The 22392-nt window shown below is 41.0% G+C and overlaps 1 protein-coding gene across 1 annotated transcript; it reads right to left on the bottom strand.

The window, feature by feature from the left end:
* Positions 1-12789: 12789 nt before the first annotated feature.
* Positions 12790-16834, bottom strand: LOC137527406 (type-1 angiotensin II receptor-like). The gene is made up of 2 exons (XM_068247918.1): positions 16120-16834; positions 12790-13055 (listed from the first exon to the last, which is right to left on the bottom strand). The coding sequence occupies exons 1-2, from the start codon at positions 16832-16834 to the stop codon at positions 12790-12792; spliced, it is 981 nt and encodes a 326-aa protein (XP_068104019.1).
* Between the last annotated feature and the right edge of the window lie 5558 nt (positions 16835-22392).

Raw genomic sequence — 22392 nt, 5'->3', positions numbered from 1 at the left:
TAGTGCCCCAATATAGCTAGTAGTGCCCCAGTACAGCCAGTACAGTGCCCAGTATAGCGCCCCAGTATAGTACCCAAGTATAGCTAGTATAGTGCCCCAGTATAAGAGCCCCAGTATAGTGCTCAAGTATAGCAGCCCCCACTTCCCCCCCCGCGCCCGCCGCTGCTGCAGTTACCTTGGCCGGCGGTGTCTTACATTCCCTTCTCTCTCTCGCCGGAGCGCGCCCCGTTGCTGCTGTGATGGAAAGGGAGGAAGCAGGAAAGAGAGAGCGGTTCCCATAGTAACGGCGCGCCGCTACAGGAAGCCGCTCTTTCTCTCCTGCTTTCTCCCTCTCTGTCACAGCAGCTGCAGGGCGCGCTGCTGTGACTCACACGCTGACAAGAGGGAGAGAAGGGGAATGTAAGATACCAAGCGGCCGCCAGAGATAACAGCAGCGGCGGCTGCAGAGGGGGCGGGGCGGGGGCAAGAGGACAGTCCCGCGGCCTAACTGAAAACGTCCTGCGGACCACCAGTGGGCCGCGGACCACAGGTTGGGGATCCTGGTTTAGGGGACGCTATAGGTCGCATAACGTGCCCCTAACGCAACGCCTGATGGTGGTGGAGGAGGACGCTACCAAGAGCCGCGTTAAAAGCAGGTCTTGGTGCGCCTGTTCAGTTGGATAAGCTGCGGAGACCACGTGAGCGCAGCTCTCCGCATCACGTGGTCCCGCCAGCCAATCAGCGGCCGCTCCAGGAAGTAAATGTGAATAATAAGTAGCCATGTGCCTGGCTACGTAGCGGACTCTCCCCGCCTCCTCTCCGCCCATAAAATAAAAAAAAAAATCACCCATACTGAGCATGTGCAAACAGTCTAACGTGGCTTAAGCCGCTAGAACGCACAGTATGCTGCACTTCAAAAGAACGTGCAGCGTTACTGTGTAACGCAACGTGGGCACTGTGAACAGCACATTGATTTTTCATTGCTGTGCGGTGAGGTGCATTACAGGCTGCTCTAACGTGCGCCTGTGACGTCTTACTGTGAAAGCAGCCTAATAGATTTTCAGTAACATTTAGAACATTATCAGTTTTAGCATGCCATGTCTCGAGATATTTGTTTCCTTTGTTCCTGGAAATGTTAACCATTAAGGAATGTTCTTTCTGCATTGTATGCCTACAATATTTAAAAGGCTTCAATTAATTTGTGTTCTCAGCTAACAGATCATATTCAGATCTTACCGAGGTAAACTCCTTATGCAGTTTCTGGCACATCTCAGGAAAGAACAGAAAGCAGCCAATACACAGAGGAAAAACATCTGGTAAATATACCATAAAACCTCCTGCTTGTGCTAGTAAATGTCTTCCTTGTAACTTGAGCATAATAGGGTCAACTGGTACAAATGGGTGTTCTTCTTAAAGGATACCTGAGGTGACATGTGACATGATGAGATAGACAGCTGTATGCACAGTGCCAAGCACACTAATAACTATGCTGTTTTTTTTCTCTTCTCTGCTTGAAAGAGGTAAGCATCAGGCATGTACAGTGGGTTGCAAAAGTATTCGGCCCCCTTGAAGTTTTCTACATTTTGTCACATTACTGCCACAAACATGCATCAATTTTATTGGAATTCCACGTGAAAGACCAATACGAAGTGGTGTACATGTGAGAAGTGGATCGAAAATCATACATCATTCCAAACATTTTTTACAAATAAATAACTGCAAAGTGGGGTGTGCATAATTATTCAGTCCCGAGGCAATACTTTGTAGAACCACCTTTTGCTGCAATTAAGGCTGCCAGTCTTTTTGGGTATGTCTCTACCAGCTTTGCACATCCAGAGACTGAAATCCTTGCCCATTCTTCTTTGCAAAACAGCTCCAGCTCAGTCAGATTAGATTGACAGCGTTTGTGACCAGCAGTTTTCAGATCTTGCCACAGATTTCTCGATTGGATTTAGATCTGGACTTTGACTGGGCCATTCTAACACATAGATATGTTTTGTTTGAAACCATTCCATTGTTGCCCTAGCTTTATGTTTAGGGTCATTGTCCTGCTGGAAGGTGAACCTCCGCCCCAGTCTCAAGTCTTTTGCAGTCTCAAATAGGTTTTCTTCCAAGTTTGCCCTGTATTTGGCTCCATCCATCTTCCCATCAACTCTGACCAGCTTCCCTGCTGAAGAGATGCACCCCCCGAGCATGATGCTGCCACCACCATATTTGACAGTGGGGATGGTGTGTTCAGAGTGATGTGCAGTGTTAGTTTTCTGCCACACATAGCGTTTTGCATTTTGGCCAAAAAGTTCCATTTTGGTCTCATCTGACCAGAGCACCTTCTTCCACATGGTTGCTGTGTCCCCCACATGGCTTGTGGCAAACTGCAAACGGGACTTCTTATGCTTTCTGTTAACAATGCCTTTCTTCTTGCCACTCTTCCATAAAGGCCACCATTGTACAGTGCATGACTAATAGTTGTCCTATGGACAGAGTCTCCCACCTGAGCTGTAGATCTCTGCAGCTCGTCCAGAGTCACCATGGGCCTCTTGACTGCATTTCTGATCAGCACTTTCCTTGTTCGGTCTGTGAGTTTAGGTGGATGGCCTTGTCTTGGTAGGTTTACAGTTGTGCCATACTCCTTTCATTTCTAAATGATCGGTTGAACAGTGCTCCGTGGGATGTTCAAGGCATTGGAAATCTTTTTGTAGCCTAAGCCTGCTTTAAAATTTCTCAATAACTTGATCCCTGACCTGTCTTGTGTGTTCTTTGGACTTCACGGTGTTGTTGCTCCCAATATTCTCTTAGACAACCCCTGAGGCCCTCACAGAGCAGCTGTATTTGTACTGATATTAGATTACACACAGGTGCACTCTATTTAGTCATTAGCACTCATCAGGCAATGTCCATAGGCAACTGAATGCACTCAGATCAAAGGGGGGCGAATAATTATGCACACACCACTTTGCAGTTATTTATTTGTAAAAAATGTTTGGAATCATGTATGATTTTCGTTCCACTTATGTGTACACCACTTTGTGTTGGTCTTTCATGTGGAATTCCAATAAAATTGATGCATGTTTGTGGCAGTAATATGCCAAAATGTGGAAAACTTCAAGGGGGCCGAATACTTTTGCAACCCACTGTAAGTGACAGTTTCAGTCCGGGTTGGATTACAGCCAGCGTAACCCTTACTGATGGCTTCTGAGAGCAGGAAAGAGATAGAAAGGGTCAATAGTTCATAGATTTTAGCTCTGGCATACTGATATACATGTGTCATTGAGTAGAAACAATGAAACAGTAAAAACTTAAAAACGTAGATTTAAATATAAAATTAAACTCTGGGTTACTAAAAAAATGTCATTTTTTTTAGGAGAAGGAGGATACGATTGTTTATCTCATCAATTTATTTTCACCTTGGGTGACCCTTAAGAATCTATCTAGTAGTATAGAACTCCCAGTGGCTATTAGAAGCAACAGCAGCCACTCAAAAATTTCTTTGCCATTAAAGAGAAGACAGGAGCTTCAGAAGAAAGAGCTCTCTGCGACTTTGAACGTCGTGGAGCTCAATGGCTCTTTTGCATAGATAACAACTGGAGTTTCTTAACTCTTCCTGTACTGGAAACAATATTAGACTTACAGTATGTCTCTGCTCCTAATGTTTTATTTCTTAGCTGTACTACACATACAAATTCTCATGTGACATATATTTTTAGGTGGCTACCTGCACAAAATCCAGCATTTCAGTGAAGTATTTCGACCTACTTTGTAAAGATAGTGTTGACAACATCATAAACTGCTCCACTCAGCAGGCTTGTTTTTGCATACAGACTCCCATACCTCAAAGCCTTTTACTGCCTGTGCCTTAGTTAACTGAACATAACTTCTCTCGTATCGATCTTATTTCATTCCTCACCTGATCTTAATTCCTAATTCATTCCTCACCTTTCTTTTACTAGTACACTTACTCTAACCTCTCTATTCAACCATCCCTCTGTGCAGGTGTTTCAAACATCCACATTCAGGCAAGCCCTCATAACACTAATGCACAAAACAAAAATTTGTTGAATGCTGCAAACCTCCACAACTACCAGTACTCAAAGGCCTTGGTCTTTGGACCCCTTCTCTTCACTTTCGATTCTTATGGTCTTGGACTCTTGGTTAGCTTTTCAGCTATGTTTTAGTATTACCTATGAGTTATGACACCCAGATTTATCTGTCTGCTCTTACTATAATTATAATTATAGCTTGCAAACTGAGCTGTCTTAATGCTGTTCCCTCAATCATGTTCTCTCATTTCCTGAAAATCAGTGTGTATAAGGCCCAGTGCACACCGAGCGGTTTTTGGAGCGATCCGCCGGCCGCATCTGCCTCTAAAAACGCTTGTCTAATGTATTGCAATGGGATGGTGCACACCGGCGGTTTGCGGTTTTTGCCAAGCCGCAAACGCGCCTCCTGCTGCGCGTTTGCGGTTTTCGGAAGCGTTTCGTCCTCAATGTAAAGTATAGGAAACCGCAAACGGCTTTAGGAAACGCTACAACAAGCGGTTTGGCCTGCGTTTTCTTGAGGGAGATGTTTTTTTCCAGGTCAAAGTGGACTTCCTGTTTGTGAGCTGTTGGAGCTGGGCGAGGCTTTACAGCAAGGAAGATGGCACAGAAGTGGTTTGATACATACATTTAATCATAAAAATACAAAATATACCAGAAATGTATGATAAAAGTTTACCTGGTTATAAAGAGGTTGGGCAAGGCAATATTTATTGGAGTCGTATAGCCAAAGATTTTCTGCAGAGCACCTGGGATAAACTTTCACCACAGGCCAAAGAAGCAAAAAGTAAGTGTCATGTATTTTTATATAGCATTTGTTATCAATGTCATTTTTTATATTCCTTGCATTACTTTAGGTATTGTAGCCCCTTCCCCCTGCACAACTTTGGTTTAATGATATATATCATCATTATATCTGTGCTGATCTGTGTGTTCACTTATCATGGCTAGGTGGATGTGTGTGTCTAAATGTAGATGATGCTGGATTCAGTTAGTATATGTTATTGAATATAAGCACAGTATTTGCAGGCATTTTTTTTTATGATACAGAATTAGATTTTTATTCACATAATGTACAAGTGTTTAGATTAGTAATGGGAGAATCATAAACTTAGGTCCCAAAATATTCAGCTAGTCTGTCTCTAATTTGCAGTGCTGTATAAGATCCACATAATGTAGCAGCAGCAACAGATGGTAGTACAGTTGGTGGAATCTCTTCTTCCACCTGTACCCCATCTAAGGTTCGGACATAATTGTGCAGTATGCAGGTGGCTTTAATAACAGTTATAGCATATTTAGGCTGCATTTTTATGGCTGTGTGGAAAAGGCGCCACTTACTGGTCAGAATCCCAAAGGCACATTCAACCACCTGCCTTGCTTGTGTGAGGTGGTGGTTGAATCTCATTTTGCTTTCAGTCAAATGTCTTTGAGCATAGGGGCGCATGACATGGTAAGAAAGGGCAAAAGCCTCATCACCCACAAACACACATGGGTAATTTGGTTCTTGTGTGCCAGGCCAGGGTCGTGCTGCAGGCATATTCAAAGTGCCAGCTTAAAGTTTAATTCCAAAGCAACTATGGCGAAAGTCATGAGAACTACCATAACCACCCACATCCACATATATAAATTTGTGTTCTGGATCAGCCACAGCCATTAACACAAGTGAGAAGTATTTTTTGTAATTGTAATAAACACTGCCACTGCGGGCAGGCATGACCACTCTGACATGTTTGCCATCCACTGCTCCTAGGCAGTTAGGAAACCGGTGTTTGTCCCAAAACATCTGAATGTTTGACTCCCACATAGCAGAATCAGGTGTGGGCATAAAGTCTGGCTGAAGCACATTCCAAAGTAAAGTGCAGGTGTCCAAAACCAGATAACGAATAGTACTTCTTCCCATCCTATATTGATAATGCAGTGCTGCATACGATTGTCCTGTAGCCAAGAATCTGTAAATAAAAAAAATATGTTAAATTATGTTTTTAGTTGCTGTTCTTCGTAGAAGATGGAAGTCAGTACGTGATAGTTATTGGAAAGAGTTGGAAAAACAGTTTCAGGAATCCAAAAGTGGTTCTGGCAGCTCACAACGGGTGAAATACAAATTCACATCCATCTTAGAATTCCTCAGACCACATCATGATTATCCTACGTAAGTATAGCGCAAATGTGAGCCTATTGCTATTCCATGATTAAACATATGCTTAGTATATCTTTTTATATTTTTGTTTTAAAAACTGAAGATAGCCTACCACCAGACCCACCAGAGGAAGATGCAGAAGTGTTGGCACAAACAGACAGTGACCTTGATACACAAGATGTCTGTTCCCAGGACCAAGAGACAGCAACACAGGATGAGAGTGCATCTACTCCACCACAAGACACACAAAACAGGTCCCCCTCTAGCAGGACACGCACCAATGTGACACATAGAGGGTTCAGGGCATCTACACAAGGAAGGAGAATGGGAAGAGGTATAAGCAGGGCAGAGTATGATGAGGAGCTAATTAGTTCGATAGAAAAGGCGGTTGATCACATGGATAAAAGAGAGGAAGAAGTAGCAAAATTAAAAGATCCATGCACACAATATCTTTTAAGTTTAGTGCCTTTTCTGCAAAAAGTTCCTGAAGACAAGCAATGGGCAGCCAGGCTTGCTATCTCAAATGCCCTGGACACTTATTTACAAACTGACAGACTGCCATCAGAAGGTAGTCACCATTTCATTTCTCAACCACGCATGTCTGGCCCTCAACATCACTACCCTCAATACCAACAACAATGTTACCATACTCATCCTATGTATGACCCACCTACTTACCCTGCTATGCACAGGCCAAACATCCGACATGGTCGCCATGGTCATTTCCCCATGCCACCCCCTGTACGTAATGAGCCACCTCATAGCTATCATACTTCATCATTGTCACATGAAAATCCAGTGTACACTGATTTGAACTTTCAAAACACCTCACAAAGCAGCTCTGACAGTACACCACCATCGTTCAATGCTGATAATACAATGACCGAATTTCTATTCCAACAAGATTGCTAGTAATTTCAGCTAGAGAAAAAAGAATGTTTTATGTTAAAATGTTGATTAATAATGTTTACCTCAATGTTATGAGGAGTCTTTCGGTTGGCGAAATAGCTCTTCTATAATTTGTATCTTTGCGTTTAAGACCATCCCTCAACTTCTCCAACAGTGTATCAAAACTGTGATACGAGAACGATAGGTTGACAATGTAAGTTGCTGTTGGTATGGCAAACCTGATTTCATTTTCCAAATTGATGCGATTATATATTCATACATGTGGATGTCTGCCACTTTCAAACAAATACTTTGTTGTAAAAAATAAAGCGGCATTGTTACTTTAGAAAGGTGTGAGAAATAAACCATTGCACCATATAAGGTTGTCATTACTGTGTCTGACATGTTGAATACTGCATGATCAATTGACATCAAACACCTCCTTTCAGCATGCTAATATAAGTGAAAAACAACTTCTAGGGAGGTGTATGTTGCTGGTTTAAATATACCTGTTACTCAACTGTCCTCAACATTTTCTTGACTGCAGTAGTGTCTGATTAACACAACTCTAACAATAATAGACTGTGCCTTGACTATGACCACCTGAATGGCAAGCTTCTTCAGGGGCTGTTGCGACAATGATCCCAAATACTCAATTAGCAGGAATACCAGGCACCTGGTTTAATGTAAACACCACAAGAAATGTAGAGATCTATGTTTATGCAGCATTTTGTAACATGATGTGATGCAAAACTGAGTTTGCTATGAAGCATACGACACATTTCAAGGTATATATTATACATATATTCTTAACACAGATTGTTATAGATGTACATAACATGATGAACATTTACCTGGCAATAGACATCCGGGTGTAGCCAAAAAATTTCTCAGGATGACGCCTCAAATCACTGTAGAGAATCCAAAACTGCCCCTTCCTATGCCGCACCTGCAGCATAGGATGGACCCAGAATCTCTGGGCCCTTGGTCTGCCCCTCATATATGCTGCTACAGCAAATAACAAAATCAGATCAGGATACATTCTCAGCAAACCAACCACTCTACTCTCCAAAAACCTCTCTAGATACTCCTCAACAAACCCACAAGACTGTGAAGGGAAACACCCTTTTTATATTGTTCAATTGACCTTAATTACTGCTTGATTACTTAACTCAGAACACATACATCATCAATATAACACTTTTTACCCTTTGTTTAAGCTATTTCAACCACTTTAAAGTAAAAAACGCAAAATGCAAACGCTAACAAAAACGCAACACTTATTTTACAAAACGCTAGCGTTTTCTCTCTAAACGCGAGAAAAAACGCTACGAAAACCGCTAGCGTTTTGCCGATCTGCTAGCGGTTTTGGTGTGCACTGGGCCTAAAACAGATATTGGGCTTGATTCACTATTGGTAAAAAATCCATGTGAGGTACATTACCTTATGCAGAAAAACACAATTTTTTTTTATCATTTAGGCCTGGTGCACACCAGAGGAGTTTTTCTGAGCGTTTTGAGTTTTTAAATCTGCTGCTAATGTTATCCTATGTGTCTGTGCACACTGGAGCAATGAGGTTTTGTAAAAAAAAAACCCATAGCATTACATTGGGGAGAGCTTTTAGAGGTTTCAAAAGCTCTTCAACAACTTCATGATAATTCACAAAGATATTTACCTCATGCAGTGTTTCTTTCAGTATTTTAAAGAATCATGCAGTATTTGATACGGTATTTGCTGGATTATTGCAATGCAGGGAAAATTGATGAAAGATGTGATACAGATCTTTTATTATACTGACAATGAAAGTGACAAGTCTAAGCTGCATAAAATGAATCGGCTCAAAACCATTTTATTATTGATTTATATAATGCCACCATCTTCTGTGGCTCTGTACAAAAGAATAAAAGGTATAATCATACAGTATAAACAATACAATAATTAACAGTACGAGACGATGGTGGATTACAGCTGATGCAATCAACAAATGAACTACAGATTTTACATAGGGGGTGGAAGATCTGTACTCACATAATAAAGCATTGAGAGACAGAGCTTAATGAGAACCCTGACCAATAAGCCACAATACAATCAAATTGATCAGATTTCCATTTTTTCTCATAACAAATGATTGATTGAAAACAAGTGAGAACTATCAATTTTTCCAGTTTTTTTTCTTTCTTTCTTTTTTTTTTTTAATGATCAAATGATTTGGAAAAAGCAGGTAGAAAAATATAAAAAGTGAATGCTTTACTTGATCATTTGAGATTTTCAGAAAAATTGATCATAAGTATAGAGTATATTGGTTACATTTTTCTGATTATTCAGTCAAGTAGAAGAAACAATCAAATTTCTTTGGTCAATAAAAAAAAAAAAAAACAATAAACAGAAATTGATTTGCATTTGGCCACTTTTACATTTTAACCACTTCACCCCAAAGCGTTTTTTAACGGACAAGAGCGATTTTCACCTTTCAGTGCTCATCCCTTTCATTTGCCAATGGCTTAATCACTACTGATCACAATGACATGATCTATATCTTGTTTTTTCACCACCAATTGGGCTTTTTTGGGGTTGATATTTGTTTTCAGTAATTACTTTATTTTCTATGCATTTTAAAGGAAAAAACAAGGAAAAAATGAAAAAATACACTATTTCTCCAATTTCACCTCCTATAGTTCTAATATAAACACTGCTACTGTACATAAAACCCACACATTTTATCTACCTATTTGTCCTGGTTGTCACAAGATTTTAATTATGTCCCTAGAACAAAGTATGATGACAATATAGTATTTTGAAATAAAGGTGTATTTTTTTCTTTGGTAGTTTTTTCCCCCCCACTATTTTCACATGCACGTGCCTGGGAATGCATGCGCACGTGCAGGAGCGTGCACGAGCACGCGCACAACGGCAGCAGCACTGTGTGACTTATAAAAACGTCCTGGAGCCATTAACCTTCCTGGCGGTAACCCCGAACGTAGCTTACCCCGAACGTAGTTCGGGGTAAGCCGCGCAGGAGGTTTTCTCAGGCCCTGCTGGGCCGATTTGCGTAATTTTTTTTTGCTGCACGCTGCACTTTGCTAGCTGCGTGAGCACACCGATTGCCGCCGCCCCGCGCCGATTTGCTGCTATCCGCCACGCCGCAGGGCCCCCCCTAGACCCCGTGCGCTGCCTGGCCTATCAGCGCCAGGCAGCGCTGAGGGGTGGATCGGGACTCCCTTAGACGTCACGACGTCCATGACGTCGATGACGTCATCCCGCGCTCCAGGAAATCCCATTCTTTGAATGGGATTTCCCGATCGCCGGAGGTGGTCGAAGAGGGTAGGGGGATGCCGCTGCACAGCAGCTATCATGTAGCAAGCCCTAGGCTCGCTACATGATTTAAAATTTTTTTTTTTTAAAAACGGCTGCGCTGCCCCCTGGCGGTTTTTAATAGACCGCCAGGGGGTTAAGAGGCTCTAGCAGGATGTTTTTATAAGTCAGCTTGTCATTAAGTGGCTTTTTTTTTACTACACAGTAATATTATGGATTTGTGTTTTATAACATGTAAAATTACTGTACAAAATGTTTTCATTTAACATTCTTACTTTCCTGAATAGTTTCATTAACTTTTTTCTAACCTCTGTTTCCCCTTCCCCTTCTCCTTTTTAACACCCTTCTGTAACCTTCCGAATGGCTGTGTGTTAGTTACCGACAGCTCCAGGCTGGAGATAAATGCTTTGTGGCAATGCTTTGTGATTTTAGCCCATTGGTATTTTTCCACCATGAGATATGACTTGCCTCCCTAGGGCCTCGTTTCCATCTTGATGCTTTGGGCAACGCAGGTTCCCACCACGACACACGGCTCTGCGTTGCACCCCAATTTCACCTGGTGTGATTTTTTTTTATTCCATTTATCATATATGAATGGAATCAAATTGCCAAATGTGCCAAATTGCATGTGACCATGTGTTGAGAATCTGCTGGGAATCACAATGCATGGGTGGAAACATCAGACAGTGCAGTCTATGCTCTTTCTGATGTCCCTGCAATCGCCTTTGCATTTGCTAAAAGTGGCTTGAATCAGGTAGATCGAAACAAGGCCTAACACTCAGCAATGATAACAAACCATTACCATTGTCTCTCAGGCTCAATGCCACTGCCTAGATATGAAATTTGATTAATCTCCTTTGTTCAAACATCATATTAACACTAACCACCTCATGTCACCTCTACCTAAAAAACATTTCCCTCATTCGACCATTTCTTACTCAGAATAAAACTAAAATACTGGTGCACACCCCCATAAATTCCCAACTTGGAAATGAAATGTCCTTCCCAGATGCTTATCTGCTAACTGACTCTATACTTGTGGGTTCTAGTTGTAGAGTTGACTATCAGAGAGCGATCTGCAGGTCCCCTTGTATCACAGGTGCTGCTACCTGTATAGTACAGTGCTGGATATGGAAACAGAAGGGAGAAAAAGCGCATACTGTGATACTAGTAGGTGAGGGCTCTACACCCTATAGGAAAGGTCTCACCTGGTTGTCGAGGCTGAAGAAACCTACATAGATTTTCCAGCTGTCATGCTTATGTCCCTCTTATGCTAGGAACCTGACTTGCACGGGTATCCTTGCGGTCTTGGATGGTGATCCGATCAGGATTCTACGATGGTTGACTGTTTGGAACATGCTGCAGTGGTCGTGTAAACATTTTTCTGCGTTCAGGCCGGTACGAGCCGGAATACCCGGCTGTGAGTGTAGTAGGAGATAAGAACAGCTAGCAAGGCAGGGTTGTGTTAACCACAATGATATGCAAAGGCTGTATTTAAAATTTTATTGCGATGTGTTTCACAAGGGAGCACCCCCGGGGAACCGGAGGATCGTTCTGTGATGGAGTGGGCACAGGGTGGCTGCAGGGGGCTGCCCCTATTTGACCAATGGTGCCCCCGTTCTGCCGTTCTGTGATCTTCAACTTCTGACAGAATGTCGATGCGGTGGAGAGGAAGCGGCAGTTTATCCCCTTCGCCGCCTTTATGATCTCTCCACCTTCTCCTTCGTCGTTGCTAAAGGCATAGTTACCGCCTGTCTCGCAGCTCTCACTACGCAGCAGGAGAGCTGTGAAGCGTGACCGCAGGCAAAGCCGGGTATATGGATACATTTTGAATCTTCATCTAGTGTACCAGCGGTACAAATATTGCGTGTGTGGCAATCAGGAACATTGCAGCCTGTCCACTGCTCTACACCAAAGAATGGATGTAACGAATGTATTACAGGAGTTGGTGCTACCCCGGAAGGAAGTAGAGGGTCAGTGCAATTACTGTGCGCATGCAGAAATTGAGATGCGTAATTACAGAAGAGCACGGGAGCAGAAGAGCCTGATATGACAGCGAGTGAAAACCTAATAAGGTAATTAATTGTCATGTTTTTTTATGGATTCAGGTGTACTTTAAGGTTCCCTTTAAAAGGCCAAAACTTTCTCCTTGTTTGATCCAGCACTGTGCTTGTACTGTACTTTATTAGCTGATGTTTTTAATTGTGTATTATCTACTGTATATCCGAGAATTGTTTATGCAACTTTATATACTATGTGTTTTTAATAATAATGATCGAAACACAGAAATTTTACTTCACTGTGAATACAACCATGTAGAGATAGGTAAATAGAAACATATAAGCTATAAACCTAGAGTCACTTATTACATCTGGTATACAAATGATTTCATTCTCTTTCATAGTAGCATATATGCAAATCATTCAAGTGCTGTTTCTGTTAAGTAGATGATATTGATTCCAGTCTTGACTCTTTGGAGCTGCTTCCACTTTTTTGGGATTCTTCAGTTGTGGCCACCAAATCATTGTGTGATTTCTTTGACTTGGAGCTGCCTTGTATACCAATCAGCTTCTTGCATTGTTCCCGCAGCTCTTTGTTCATGCAGAAGAGAATTATGGGATTGGTGAAAATAGGCAAATCAAACAAAAATTCAGTCGCAGTTTCCAGACAAATATTTTTATCTGCAATGAGCGGTAAAATTCCTCCTGAAAAAAAAAAGATAGCAAATATTAAAGATATATACACATTACTTTAGATTGAAGCTTTATTGTCATTACTGTGCACTGAAACACTGCTTTCTGCTTTTTTTTTTTTTTGGACCAAACATCCTTCCTACCTCTGTGCATTCATTTTGCAAATAGATTCTGCTCCATAATGGCAATGAGCAGATGGATGTCTTATTATTTTCAGTATTTGGGCAATGAGGGCACAACAGTAAAGTGGCCATTATTTAGATGTGCAGGAACAAACATATTTATATACAGTAGATCAGTAGCAGTTTTAAATTAAACTTAAATTTGACAGTTCAAATGTTGCTAACTCCATTTTAGCCACCTTTTAAAGTGTGGTTGTCAGCCATAAAATCAAATTCCATTTACTGCTTATTGTGCATTCTAGAACCTGACTCTGCATTGCAAACATCCTAATATAATTGTAAATGTTTCTGCTGTAATTAATCTTATGCCAGTCAGCCTAGCTCTATTTGGTACACTGCCGAGGAGAACCTGTTCTCTCCCCTCCCACATTCCTGCTCCTCACTGATTGGCTGAGGGCAGTTCAGTGTCAAGCTGCTGAAATACAATCTATGCTGTGCTCACATGTGTTTACAACGCAAGCTAGATATGACAGCACAGTTTATAGGAGAAAAAAAAACAGTAAGGGTGGAAATTACATCAGGATTGGCTTCAGTAAGAGACAATAAAGATGGAAAATGCCTGAAACTGTTTTCTCTTTAGTTACTAAATAAGATTCACTGAAATCAAAATATGGACAGTAGAATGCACTTGTTATGTAAGTAGAACAAGTAATAACATTTGTAATGATATCAGGTGTACTGTAGTACATGGTGGTGACTGTCAACTACTATGCTATGCTATCATGTGTACTGTAATATGTGGCAGTCATTTACTCCACATTGTACAGGTGGCTACCCTCTGCCTATACTTGAGTCAATCATCTATCTATCTATCTATCTATCTATCTATCTATCTATCTATCTATCTATCTATCTATCTATCTATCTCTCTCTCTCTCTCTCTCTCTCTCTCTCTCTCTCTATCTATCTATCTATCTATCTATCTATCTATCTATCTATCTATCTATATATAAGGTGTGTGTGTGTGTGTGTGTTTTTTTCTGGTATAATATATCTGTCCCTGCTGCTATAATGTTTGATACTGAACATGGCAGCTATCTATAAAGCTAAAATTGGCACAAAGAAGAGCATGAAAATATTCAACAATATTTGTCTGCTGAAGTATGGTTTAATTTTTTTTATTATACTGTTCAGTTTACCAAAGTGAACATTTGCAGGTATTTAATGGTTGCACACAAGTCAATGAAAGCCCATGGGAATATGGTCAGCAAAATACCACCACAGATGGCCGCAACTCCACCAAAAGTTTGGCACATTGAAGTGTACCTGTACGCAGGAGCTTCCTCTAAGTACTCTGGTTTCGTCCTGCTTTTCAAAAACATGCTGATAGGTTGATCTTTGGACTAAAATAAGATCATAAGACTGCAAATTACCATAATAGGGATGTTATTGTGAGCTCCTCTGAGGGACGCTTAGACACATAACTTTGGGCACTATGTAAAATTACTATGGAAGATGTCAATGTATGTAAATATAAAAGAATTATAGTTAGGTTGGGGTGAAAGCAGGGACAAGCAGAAGGATGATGAATAGGAAGTTGCATATCAGGAAAAACTGTAGCCCTCTGTCAGGTCTATTTGCTAGATCTTTGCTCTTAGAGAATTATTTTCTATCTCTCCTTTAGAAAAAATTATCATCATCTGCAACATCCATGTTAAATTTTTAAAACAAAGGTACAAGCAAACCACCATATGCATCAACTATAGTATGAAGACCCACCACCCAGCTTGGTTGACAGGCTCTTGGCTCAGATGATGGTCCAGTACCCTGAGGCTAGAGCAGTAATCTGTAAACTTGGCTCTCCAGCTGTTAAGGAACTACAAGTCCCACAATGCATTTGCCTTTATGAATCATGACTGTGGCTGTCAGACTCCTGCAATGCATTGTGGGACTTGTAGTTCCTTAACAGCTGGAGAGCCAAGTTTGCAAATCACTGGGCTAGAGGATAGGCATTACAGGTGCTGGCCCACCAAATTATGTAGCCCTAACTGTTGGTGACTGATATGTTGACAGACTTGGTAAAGCAAAAAACAAACAAACAAAAAAAAACCCCCGAAAACCTGTGTACAGCATTAGAGACTGGCCATTTTATTTCGCTTGGATGAAAACACGATAGATGTAAATCCTTTAATATACAGTTTTGTGCTGTTGCCTAATCCTGTTATGGTATTACTATAAATCCCATTTTTAGAACTCCCAAATACTTTGTATGTCAACATTACTTGTGAACACATTGATTTGTAGACATCAGCAAAGAATTTTAATGAAATTGGCAAGAGACGTATTTTGACCACCCTGCTTGGGAAGCAGACAATTTGGGTGCATGCGACTATTAGACAATACTAGACTATTTGCTATTCCAACTGTTCCTGAAACTTGCTAGTGTCAGATACTGGTAGCCTACTATCAAACCACATACATTCCAATCTTCCTGATCCTTGCAAGTATCAGATCCCAGTTTCCTGCTATCAAAAAACATACATTTCAACTCTTCATGATCCTTGCCAGTATCAAATACCAGCTACCTACTATCAAACAACATACAGTCCATTTCAACTCTTTCTGATCCTTGTATGTATCAAATACCAGTTTCCTGCTTTCAAACAGCATACATTCCAACTCTTTCTGATCCTTGCAAGTATCAGATACCGATAGCCTACTATAAAAAACGTGCATTCCAACTCTTCCTGATCCTTGTACGTATCAGAGACAAGTCTGCTACTATCAGACAACATATATTCCAACTCTTCCTGATCCTTGCAAGTATGAGATACCAGCTGCCTACCATTTTGGGAACAACATCTGTCATTGTGAAACTTCAAATTCATTTTTCATTTTAACAAAGTCATGTATCCAAAATAAATCAGTTCTCGGCTTGCGAGTGGAAGTCTTACCTGGTATATGTGCCAGGAAGGTTATTAAACAGATAGATGAGAACATTTTTGCCAGTTTTTTATTGGCAGCCTGACTCCTCTGCATTATGCGGGCACTTCTGAAGATTGTGAGCAGTATATGAAGGTAAAAATATGCAGTAAGTGGAAGACCAAGCAGGATTTTACATAGCATTCTGATCTTCATGGTTTGGTCATTGATGATGGTGAAGCATGTTTCATAGATCAGATCATAATGGGAGTCTTTCAATCCAAGCATATGTTCTATCAACTCTTCACTCATCAGCACAAAACACGGAAAGAAGAGCTGAAACACGGTGAACAATCTCCGTTCATCTACTTTAAATCCAAAGACGATGGCAATGTAAATTGAGAAGGAAATACAGGAGACATAATAAAAAGAAACAGTACTTGCTGTTTGCTTTACATAAACCATTAGCTCACACATTGGGGAACTGAAACGCCATTTGTGGTAAATCCTCCAGTCGATCATCAAAGGCCAAGAAAGAAGATTTACAATGTTGAAAACTGTGCTGCCCACAACATAAGCTACAATGCTGTTCTTGATTAAATTCTTTTTGCTTTGGAGACACATGAAGACAGCTATCAAGATGAGAAAATTTATCATCAGGCCTGGCATTATTAAAATGCTCCTGACTGAAGCGCAGAACTGGAAATAAATTCTCACATTACAATAGTCTGTGTCGTTCTGATACATGTCGTCGTGTGGCGAAGTTGCTCCTTAAAAGTTAGACTGCTCACAGATCTTCAGTTTATTTTCTAGCATTGCAAATATGATATTCATCCATTGTTATACTTCGTTCAAATATAAAAAAGTTGGTCTTCAAATAAGTTGGGTTTTTTTTAAAGAAAAAAAAATAATTCCAGTATTGTATTCTCAAAGAAATAGCCTTGCTATATTAGTGGGAATGAAGGACTATTCTCCTTTTATACTCTACTGCAAGAGAATCATGTGAACTCAAGGGACTAATTACGGGGAAATGACGGCATAATCCTGACAGCCTACAAGTCATTAGAAGCATTATCTGGAAATATCTCTTGTAATAACTGCCCTGTAAATGCCGTACTAGGATATAATCATGTGTCAGAAGACTAGAACCAGTTGAATCTAGACAGGAACACATATGGTGGCATTTGAGTTTGTGTGATACCCAGTACAGAAATCTATGTAAAAAACTCATTATATAAATACGACCTTATCACCAAAGTTGCTCAAAATCAATTCTGTAGGTTTATGAGTATTGTCTGCAAATGGATGTGAAAATGACAAGATTTGTAAAATGACTGAATTTTTATAATGTATAAACTACAAAATTGGCAAACAGTTTCTCAAATATGGCCGCACAAGAGAGCAGATTCTAATAGGAAATATTTTATAACGTTTACATGAAGATGGCTTCTTAAGCTCATGTCTATGATTCTGTGACATACCTTGACTTTTAGAGACAGCATAGCAGAACAGGACTCATTGTCCAGAAACTATGTAGGTTGTCAGCCGAATGGCAAGTCATTAACAAAGCTGGTAGTTAGAAGAGCAGAGATGGCTAACTAGGTGGATTTTCAGACAAGCAATTGTGAGCAACAGAGCAGGTGACAAATCATAGGTCAGGAACCAGGTAGGTTCTCAGAGAGGCAGAGAGAGGTCTGCAGCAAGCCAGGTAGTCAGGCTAAGCAGAAATTAGCAGTGATGTGGGGACTACTCAGGCTTAAATTGGCTGTTTGGCATATAATTAGTTTTCACATGAAAATGCTCATATTTTTGCACCTGTTTATTGCAAAGCAAACACTCATGCTGCCAATTATTGGCCTTATGTGTAAGACCATGTTTTGCCACACAAATTTGTACCTGGACACCTGTATGTACCAGCCACTTGATCTGGGCAGGTAAGAGACCATTCTTATGGTCTGCTTTCTGCTAATGTTTGTGCGTTAGTGAGTCTCTGATTAGCCAGTTGAAATCTATTTAAGGAAGAAAATAAAACTGACTGAGTGGTTGTGACTCTACATTCATACTAATCTTACTCTTAATGATCCTAGCCTTAGCTTTGTAACTTTAGGGACATAATTTATGTTATCTACTTTCTGTAACAATCAAGGGCCCATATGCAAATACATTTTTCTGCTGAGTTTTCTCCTAAGTGGTGTTCTACTACCGGCTTTATCCTGTGCCATTTTTTTTTTACATGCGCCTTTATCAAATGCACACTCCTCTTGCGTCTTCTGCCATAGCATCACGTTTTATTCAGATGACAACTGATAGTGCGAGTCGGCATTGTTGTATCTTGTGCCTGCAGGTCTGTTCTATAATTTTGGTTGTCAAATCAAAATTATGATTGATTTTAACCCTGTTTTCAGATACTGACATTTCACCCTACTACGTACAGTGAAAGCTACTTCTCTGATAGTAAGCTGACAACAATGTGGGCCAATTCCAAGTTACAAAGACTCCCACACAAATATGCATTCGAATGACCATAAAGGTTGAAATGTAAATACCAAAAAACCTGGCACTCTGTAAATATTTTTTTAATGAAATACACACTTGGTTTTTAAAATATTTTATTAAAATTCACGTCATCTAAATTTATATTCCAATATTCTTTTCTTTTCTTTTTCTGTGTTTATCTATACTCCATATTGCATCTAACCTGACAGTTACATGCAACATTGCAACATGTGTTTAGGGATGCTCAGCCTTTCCCTCCCACCTTTCCCTAAATTTGTAACTATGTAATTGTCAGGTTAGCTGCTCCCAGCCCCTCCTCCTGAGTTTCCTGTTTGCATGATAAGTAGTAGCAGATTTGCATATGATTTGCATCTGAATTGAATGCGAAGTGTGCAGAAAATCTATTTAGGTGCTGCACACTGAGCTGGTGGTCATTTCAGATGCAGCCTTAGTGCTATGCGCTGGCGTTCTCCTCGCTGTTTTATGAAATGTGTATACCATTTATGATAAGCAGCACGAGGAATATTATGTTTTTATCGTTAGATTAGTGTTAGGTCTTCCCCGAGGGGGTAAGTCACCGCCGTGGGGAAGTCTATTAGGTAATAATTTGTGCACACATTATCACTGAAGCTAACACCCCCCTTTGCCTGTATTGAGTGCTAGTTGTGTAATTTACTCCAGTTATTGGAGCTCTGCACATCAATGCAAATAAATCATTCAGGTATAAGTTTTGTTTGAAAGCGCTGCCATGTTTCCCACTATGCATATTGAACGTAAGTATACTAATGGCTAGCAGCATTCACTGCTTCACATTCACTTCCAAATTTTTAGATTAGAATTAGCACATAATTTTCATCTGATTTGCATTCAAGGCATGTATTTAGTTCCGGAGGGGCTCTGCATTGCCTCTGTTGGCTTACATTTCAGGTGCAACACCCCCCTTTGCCTGTAGTGAGTGCTAGTTCTGTAATTTTAGTTCAGTTATTGGAGCTCTGCACATCAATGCAAATAAATCATTCAGGTACAAGTTTTGTTTGAAAGCTCTGCTATGTCTCCCACTATGCTTCTTCTACTATCGGCTGTTTCCCAGCACCCAAATTTCCTACCGCCTTTATTTTGCGTATGCATGACTAATATCAGTCAGAAAGCCACCCAACCTGAATAGTGGAAAAGGGGATAATAAAGTTTTTGCCTTATATTAAAAAATATTTCTTTTTGATGGAGCCCCACTTCGCATTAGAGATGGCTCGAACGGTTCGCCCGGCGGGTAGTTCACGCGTATTTCCGTTGTCTGTGTCTGCGGCGGGTAGCAAAGACATTAGCATTAGACCCACCCCCTATAACTCGTCGTTATTGGGCTAAACTTTGACCCTCTACATCACAGTCAGCAGACACATGGCAGCCAATCAGCATGCACTCCCTCCTGGACCCCCGCCCCCCCCCCCCCTATAAAAATGCAGCAGCGTCGGCCATGTTCTCAGTCTCTGTCTGCTACTGTAGTGAGAGGAAGGGAGAGACATTGTTGTAGATAGGGAAAGCGTTAGTTAGGCTCTTGTTAGCTTGCTCCTCGCTTAAATTTGTTGCTGAAAGCACCCCAAAAAGCTCTTTTGAGGGCTAATACTCTTCTGATGTTTTTTTTCGTGTGTGTGACACTGCATAGATACAGCCCTGTCTGTTGTAGCTGGCCCTTGCTGTACTGTGCCAGGCCCAGCACACTGTATTACCAGTGCATATCTTTCCACTGTATTTGTGTAATTTAACTTACTATACCATATCTCTCTTTGTGTGTGACACTGCATAGATACAGGAAAGACTTCTTCGACAGTGGGAGGGACGAGTACCTAACAAATTGCATGCAAGCTGTTAGTGGAAACTAACATCCTCCAAGTGGTAGACAGGTTGTATGTGTGCTCACTGTGTATTTGTATCCCATGAGTGGGGTCTGCACTTTTTTGCAGGTAAGCATTCATCTGTTTTTAAGTAGCGCTGTTCATTTCTTTGCTATGTTTGATTTAATTCTGGTCAGCTGCTCCCACTTGTTAGTTTTTCTTTGGTGTATATGTAGAGCCTCTGTTTGGGTTCAAGGTGCGTTTGTAGTCTCTGGGGGGGCTCAGCGCATCTCTGAGCTGAGGCCATTCAGAGGCGGCCTGGTGATGCGCTGATCCCACTTTTTCTGCGCAATTCTTAATTTTACTGGTAGCGCGCCCAGGCTATGCATATGCATAGGTAGGAATTAGTTAGTGTTAGGTCCCCTCCCATGGAGGAAAGACTTCTTCGACAGTGGGAGGGACGAGTACCTAACAAATTGCATGCAAGCTGTTAGTGGAAACTAACATCCTCCAAGTGGTAGACAGGTTGTATGTGTGCTCATTGTGTATTTGTATCCCATGAGTGGGGTCTGCACTTTTTTGCAGGTAAGCATTCATCTGTTTTTAAGTAGCGCTGTTCATTTCTTTGCTATGTTTGATTTAATTCTGGTCAGCTGCTCCCACTTGTTAGTTTTTCTTTGGTGTATATGCAGAGCCTCTGTTTGGGTTCAAGGTGCGTTTGTAGTCTCTGGGGGGGCTCAGCGCATCTCTGAGCTGAGGCCATTCAGAGGCGGCCTGGTGATGCGCTGATTCCACTTTTTCTGCGCAATTCTTAATTTTACTGGTAGCGCGCCCAGGCTATGCATATGCATAGGTAGGAATTAGTTAGTGTTAGGTCCCCTCCCATGGAGGAAAGACTTCTTCGACAGTGGGAGGGACGAGTACCTAACAAATTGCATGCAAGCTGTTAGTGGAAACTAACATCCTCCAAGTGGTAGACAGGTTGTATGTGTGCTCATTGTGTATTTGTGTCCCATGAGTGGGGTCTGCACTTTTTTGCAGGTAAGCATTCATCTGTTTTTAAGTAGCGCTGTTCATTTCTTTGCTATAGATACAGCCCTGTCTGTCGCAGCTAGCCCTTGCTGTACTGTGCCAGGCCCAACACACTGTATTATACCAGTGCATATCTATCCACTGTATTTGTATGATTTAACTTACTATACCATACACACTACCTGATCAATGTATACACACGCAAGATGTTTTAAAGCACTTTATGCTTCCAATTTAGGAATGCAATGTGATTTCTGCACTTTAGGGATTATAACCCTACTCTGCATCAAATACGTAATTTTCCCAGGGACTTTTGTCATTTATCCTACTCTGGCTTGCCCCCCTCCAGGTGTTAGACATCTTGAAACAACTTTTCCATCACTTTTGTGGCTAGAAACACTTTGTAGGTTTTAAAATTCGCCTGCCCATTGAAGTCTATGGCGGTTTGCCCGAACTCCAACTTTTGTGGAAGTTTGCATCAGCGGTCCCCGAACCCAAAATCTGAGGTTTGAGCCATCTCTACTTCACATGCACAGAGTTTTTTTAAAAAGCATTCTCAGGCATCACACTGCAAAGCTTTATGTAATTTTTATGATAAATCATGCAGGTCACCTGCACACAAAACAGTGTGGTACCTGGCAATGAATAGGGGGACATGCAAAACCACTAATTTTAGTAAAGTTGGTCGTGGCTCATTCTGAGCAGAGAATCATGGGAGTTTACAATTCTGGGCTCTTTGGAGCCTTAGCCCTGTATTGGCAGAATGTGATGGCATCTCACACTACAATCATGGATGCTGTGAGCGATTGTAATTTGTGATTTTTCTAATTTGTAAATGAGACCCAGAGTGTTGATCCATATCTGAACAATTTGTTTCTAAAAGGTTGCATTGCTTCTAAAGAGTTTTCTTCCCCGTCCTTTTTGGTAAGTTCTGCTTCAACACCTTTT

The sequence above is a fragment of the Hyperolius riggenbachi genome, chromosome 8, assembly GCF_040937935.1.
Source record: "Hyperolius riggenbachi isolate aHypRig1 chromosome 8, aHypRig1.pri, whole genome shotgun sequence".
NCBI classification, from domain to species: domain Eukaryota; kingdom Metazoa; phylum Chordata; class Amphibia; order Anura; family Hyperoliidae; genus Hyperolius; species Hyperolius riggenbachi.
The sequence above is the reverse complement of the archived record's forward strand: the minus strand, read 5'-3'. Positions and strand labels throughout refer to the sequence as shown.